Source organism: Nematolebias whitei, chromosome 13 (genome assembly GCF_014905685.2).
Source record: "Nematolebias whitei isolate Nwh7 chromosome 13, NemWhi1, whole genome shotgun sequence".
NCBI lineage: Eukaryota > Metazoa > Chordata > Actinopteri > Cyprinodontiformes > Rivulidae > Nematolebias > Nematolebias whitei.
Window position 1 is genome coordinate 45,647,718 of NC_056510.1, and position 6,568 is coordinate 45,654,285.

The window sequence follows — 6,568 nt, forward strand, 5'->3', positions numbered from 1 at the left end:
TGCACCAGCTCTCCAGGTGTTCCACCTCCTGCCTGTAGCTGGACTCATCATTGTTTGTGATGCATCCCACCACCGCTGTATCATCTGCAAACTTTACAATGTGACAGCCTGGATGGGTAGCTGCACAATCATATGTGAGCAGAGTAAACAGAAGGGGGCTCAACACACATCCCTGAGGAGAGCCAGTGCTGAGGGTTATGGTGGAGGAGGAGAGGTTGTGGATCCTCACTAACTGTGGTCTGTTTGTTAAAAAGTCTAGTACCCAGTTGCAGATGGAGGGGCTTAGTCCTAGTGTGGATAGTTTGTCCATCAGGGTTTGGGGGATCATGGTGTTGAAGGCGGATGTGAAGTCCACAAAGAGCATACGGACGTAAGAGTTTTTCTGCTCCAGGTGGTTGAGCGCAGTGTGGACCACAGAGGAGATTGCATCCTCTGTTGATCGGTTCTCACGGTATGCATACTGATGAGGGTCCTCGTTGATGTTGATGATTGTTTTGATGCGAGTCATGACCAGTTTTTCGAAGCATTTAGCGACTATCGGGTTGAGGGCCACTGGCCGATAGTCATTCAGACCAGTCACTGTAGAGCTTTTTGGAACTGGGATGATGGTGGCAGTCTTCAGGCAGGTGGGAACTGTCTCCAGGGTAAGTGAGGTGTTAAAGATGTCTGCCAGCACCTCACAGAGCTGATCAGCACATTCCTTCAACACTTTTCCGGGGATGTTGTCTGGGCCAGTTGCTTTGCGCGGATTAATCCTCCTGAAGGTACTCCTTACTTCTGCTGAGGTCACGCTGAGATGCTCTTCGTCCGGTGGTGAGGTGAGTCTGGTGCTGGGTGGTCTGTTCGGGTCTTCAAAGCGTGCATAGAACTTGTTGAGGGCATCAGGCAGAGATGGGTCTTTGGGGCATTGTTCACTCCTTCCTTTATAATCTGTTATGCACTTAATGCCCCTCCACATGCTCCGAGGGTCTTGTGAGATGAATTGACCCTCGATCCTCTTTGCATATGTGGCCTTGGCCCTCTTAATACCAGCAACCAGCTCTTTTCTTTTCCTACTCAGCTCCTCTGAGCTTCCAGACCTGAAGGCAGTGTTCCTGGCTTCCAGCAGGGTACGCACCTCTGCATTCAGCCAAGGTTTTCTGTTTGGGTAGCTTTTAACATTTCTGATAGTGGAGACGGTGTCAGTACATGTACTAATGTAACCCAGAACTGAGGATGTGTATTGGTCAAGATCAAGCGAACCTCCATTTTCAGCAGCTTCTCTGAAAACCTGCCAGTCTGTTCGATCAAAACAATCTCTCAGTATGGGGCCACTGTCCTGGATCCAGCATTTAACTTCCTTTTGTACCGGTCTGGAGCGTCTCAGCGGGGGCATGTAAGCAGGAGCCTGGAAGATTGAGATGTGGTCTGACAGTCCTAGGTGAGGGCGGGGTTCGGCTTTGTATGCATCTTTTACGTTCGTGTAAACACGGTCCAGCGTGTGGTCTCCACGTGTTGGAATTGTCACATGTTGATTAAAGCTTGGGAGACAGTCCTTTAGATTCACGTGGTTAAAGTCTCCGGCTACCACGTAAAGAGCCTCGGGGTGTTTGCTCTGCAGCGAGCTGATGATATCATGTAGCTCCTGTAGTGATTCATTAGCATTAGCGTCTGGAGGAATGTAGACGACAGAGATGAAAGTCACCGTGAACTCTCGGGGTAGATAATGTGGCCGACATTTCACTATTATTTGCTCCAAAGCCTTCGAGCATGAGCTATTTACAACAGTACAGTTCGTGGACCAACTTTTACTCACGTAAATGCACACTCCACCTCCCCGTGATTTCCCCGTTAGCTCGCTGCAGCGGTCCGCTCGAAAAAAAAGTCTGTCATCCAGGTGGAAGACTGTGTCCAGCGTTTCGCTTGTAATCCACGTTTCCGTGAGGCAAAGCACCGCACACTTCTTCATCTCTTCTGAGGCGCCCGCTCTCAGACGAAGTAAATCCATCTTGTTGTCCAACGAGCGGACATTCGACAGAAAGAGAGACGGCATGGGGAGTTTACCGGCTTTAGCGTTAGCTCGTAGCCTCACCATAACCCCCGCCCGGCATCCTCTCCTCTTAAGCCGGGAGCAGCGCTTCCTCCTCTGCCCATTGGTGCGACTTTGCTTCAGCTTCCAGGTAGATGACTTTAAGATCTGCATTCTGCCGAGCGTAGCTTTGAGTTTGTTGCTGATTTCTGCTATATTTCGTGACAAATCAGCTCCTATTCTCATCAGTTCGGTTCGGCTATAGTTCACACGCATAAATCGTGCGGAGTCAGGCACAGAGTCAATATCAAAACTTCTAAAAACTGGGATGGTACCGGGAGCCTGTGAAGCTGCAACTGCTCTGAGCGCGGCCATCTTGTCTCCCATCTTATTGTCCATAACATTCAATGAAATTAAGATTTGCCTTTGACATCTGGCTTATAAAAACAATAAAAATGTGATTAAAAAACTTTAAAAATGTTAAAATCAAGCTTTGCTAAATCAATTAAAAACATTCAGTTAAAACCATTTTAAAATACACGACACATTAAAATATGGAAACATCTGTACTCTCCATTCACTGTTTACTTACTTGCTTACTTTATTTTTAATCATTTCAAATTTAATTATCAGACAGTTTAGTACGCATGCAAGTAGTATGAGCATTTGAAGGTAAAATGTTTGTTTGATATAAAATAAGCTGAGCAACTAGTAAAAACTTATATTTACCTGAATTAATAAAATACAGCAATAACTTTTGATAAATAGTGAGCCTGGCCCAGAGTTTGGTTTATGAAGCTGCTAAACTAACAGCCTCCCCACCATCACAGACATCTACACCTCCAGATGCAGGAAGAGGGCCACCTGCATCATGAAGGACCACACTCACCCAGCACACACACTTTTTGTCCCGCTCCCCTCAGGAAGGAGGTTGAGGAGCATTAAGTCTAGAACCACTAGACCAGGGGTGGGCAATTATTTTTTCCATGGGGCCACATGAGAAACAGCAAATATTGTGGAGGGCTGGCACAAATGACTTTTTCATTCAACCTTTATTTAGACGGTAAATCCCATTGAGCCTCGAGGACTCATTTACAAGAGAGACCTGATTTCAACTTAACTCAATACTGCATAATGTTAGTATTTCATTATTAAAAGCAGTACATAGCACTGTTTTAACAAGCTGGCAAGAGTATTTGTTATGATTAAGCAACGAAAAAGCGAGCTTTCCTTACAAAAAATGTCATTTATTCAATTAAATTTCCCAGTACAATGGTAAACTGTTAACATTTTTACCATTTGTGACGTTACATTAATGATCATTTTCAGTCACATTCACCCCAAAACTCCATCCATCCATCCATCCATCCATCCATCCATTATCTTTACCCGTTTATTCCATTTTGGGTCACGGGGGTCGCTGGTGCCCATGTCCAGCAATCACTGTGCGAGGGGCGGGGTACACCCTGGACAGGTCGCAAGTCCATCACAGGGACACATAGAGACAAACAACCATTCACTCTCACTCACACCTTGGGACAATTTAGAGTTACCAATCAGCCTAACATGCATGTTTTTGGTCTGTGGGAGGAAACTGGAGTACCTGGAGAAAACCCACGCATGCACGGAGAGAACATGCAAACTCCACCCAGAAAGGCCCCTGGACCGGGGTTTGAACCAGGGTCCTGTTCGCTGAGAGGCAGCAGCTCTACCAGTTGCGCCACCTGCTGCCCCACCCCAAAACTCATTTTGAGTTTTATATACTGCTGGAAAAAGTTCTTAGCTTTGTAAATATATCACGATATTGTCTTTGTACTCCAAATATTATGAAACATCATTTAATAGTGATCGTCACTGAACTGTGATTTCGAGTCCCGGTTCTTTACGTGCCTACATTTGTAGTCTAAACATCTCATTTGGTGTTTATCAGTTCTTTTCTCTTGTTTAGTGAGAGAAGTCTAGTCTCTGTTGGGCTTTAACGGAAATGTTAAAGTCAGGTTCAAGGTCTGAGGTGGAGATGTGAAGCAAAACTGACATCATCAGTGAGAGAGGATCTATATCTGGATTTGGTTAACTTCATTTGTTTACATATGTATTTTGTAATTCCCCTTACGGGGGCCGCTGAGAGTCAACCAAAGGACCGCATGTGGCCCTGGGGCCGTACAACGCCCAGGTCTGCACTAGACTGAGGAACAGCTTCTACCCTGAGGCTGTTAGACTCATGAATCCCTAACCAGAATAATCACTGTGAAAAATCACATCATGTTGCTGCTGATCTGTTTCATGTTGCTGCTGATCTGTTTCATGTTGCTGTGTTCATGCGGGCTCATCTGCTCACACAGACTCATGTTCGTGCTGCTGTTGTTCAGCGTATTGTTTTTGTACTACTAGTGTTTAGTGTATTCTTAGTTTAACATATTTCTTAGTTCATATCTTAGATCTTATTACTGTTTTTCTTTTTATTTTATACTTTTGGTGGATGTAACTGGGACCCTGTGTACATAGTTTCATTCCACCACATGTACCAAAAGTGGTGCGTATGACAAATAAAGAAATTTTAACTTTGAAGGGACCTAATTCATAAAGTGTTTTGAAATCTGAGCTTCTTCATTGCTGTTGATTTTATTCAGATTATAGTGTAAAGCGCTTTAAGTATGGTGATAAGATAGAAAGGCTCTATATAAGTACAGTCCATTTGTCATTTATCAACTTATTGTTTGACCTATCAGTCTGTAGAAGAAGGTTTTTGATCTACACATTTTAATGGAAATTCAGTAGAAGTTGTAAATAATGGGTTTATGCAAATGATGCTGCACTCTTTAAAATGCATGTTGTTTCACAGCAGTTTGTATATTTTTACAGAGGGAAGCACCTGCACTCTTTCACCGCACAGTCATTTTCTTGTGCAAAGTGTAGTTTGATGTAAAAAAAAATCAAAAGCTATATAAAAAAACGGTAGTTGACAGGATGACAGCAGGGACTGCTGGAAAACTTTGAAGCTCTGCTGAACACTGATGGAAACAGCAAACACGCATGCTGCTTGTGTGTGCACACGGACATGACACAAGCTCACACTCTGCCTTTTTCTTTTGTTTTTCAAATAGTCCTCAGCAGTAAACCTGTTCGTTGCTTTTTGGGGTGCAGCTTCCACTTTTTCTAAAAATAGTCTCTCCAACTGCTGGAGTTGAACCCTGGACTCCCTGACAGTGATTTTATAAAGTCAGGATTAAGCCTGATCTTAATACAGCGTTGCCTGAAAGTCTGAAGTTCAGAGGCCTTTACTTTTGATTTCCAGCATTCCCAAATGTGTGACCTTTCTCCAGTCTTTCTGAAGGTGTTGCTGATGTTAGTCCATAGATGAACACCCCTGCCCCCTCAAACCAAAGAATATAGTTTAACTGGTTTGCACATGTCATGATGCCATTAGAAAAATTGCAGTTTCTTTAGGTTTTCTGCACAGATGTAGTTGCTGTGGAAACATGGTTGCATAAACAATGTTGCATAACTTAGATTTCATGAAGATAAATGCAGAAACAACAGTTTTAACATAATGATACCAATGAAACTAAAAAAATCACAAGCTTAGAGAAAGGAAATACTTAACTGTTCTCCCGTTTGTGCAATCCTGTTTCTAAAGCTATTTTTAATATCACTGAGACATGATTTAGTGCTACACATCCAAGTTTAGTGTTTCATGTCATTTCAAAAGTAATCAGCCACCGTTACCCTGCAGGTTGTGTAGAAGTTGAGGCTGGACGTGTGTGTCCAGCAGTCGGATCTCAGCTGTCCTCTCCTCCTCCAGCAGCAGCCTCAGCAGCTTCTTTCCCAGGAATCCGCTGGCTCCCGTCACCACACACACATCACCTCTCAGAGACATGGCAGACCAACAACGCGTTGCTGTGAAAAACAAATCGCAGCGCCTGTCTCCCTATTTTCTCCCTCTGAGGTGGGCTCCTCGAAACGAGTGGTTCAGATGAATCAGAGGAATACAGATTGAGGATTCTTTGAATTTTGATGTTCCGTCGGTGGGAGAGCATCAGCACCTTCTGCCCTCCCAGCCTCAGCCGTCCCACTTTTTGTGAAGGAAAAAAAAATACTATAAAAAAAGTATTATTTGCTCCAAGGCAGTGTGAGGAAAAAAGGGGCTGGTCTCAACTACTTGAGGGTGGAATGTGATGTATTCAGTCTGCAAGACAAGGGCTGGAACAACTCGAACAAAAGGTAAAAGTGCAGAAAAACAACAATTTGATCTTTAAGCAAGGCCGGCCCCTGGGTACGCAGCATAAGCAGCTGCTTAGGGCCCCGTGGAGGCTTGGGCCGGCCCTGTCTTTAAGAATAAATGTAAACTCCGCTTATAATTTTAAAATCTTCAACTGGAAAGTCAAAGGTAAAGTCAAATTTAAAAACACTTATGACGCTGTTTTTTCTGTCATGTATTAATTTTGTATTTAGAGTCATACTTCACTTGCTGTACAATGCAAAAACATAGTTTTACTTACATCAGTGCTCGCATCACTTTTCTGTTTACATGATCTCAACATTTGCATCACCCTCATAAAA

General features: G+C 43.7%; 1 protein-coding gene across 1 annotated transcript in view; it reads right to left on the minus strand.

The window, feature by feature from the left end:
• hsd3b1 (hydroxy-delta-5-steroid dehydrogenase, 3 beta- and steroid delta-isomerase 1) overlaps positions 1–5,885 on the minus strand; it is a 10,832-nt gene extending 4,947 nt beyond the window's left edge. Inside the window, exon 1 of the mRNA XM_037686670.1 lies at positions 5,735–5,885. Coding sequence (XP_037542598.1) covers positions 5,735–5,885 — 151 coding nt within the window. The remainder of the gene's footprint in view (positions 1–5,734) is intronic.
• Positions 5,886–6,568: the final 683 nt, after the last annotated feature.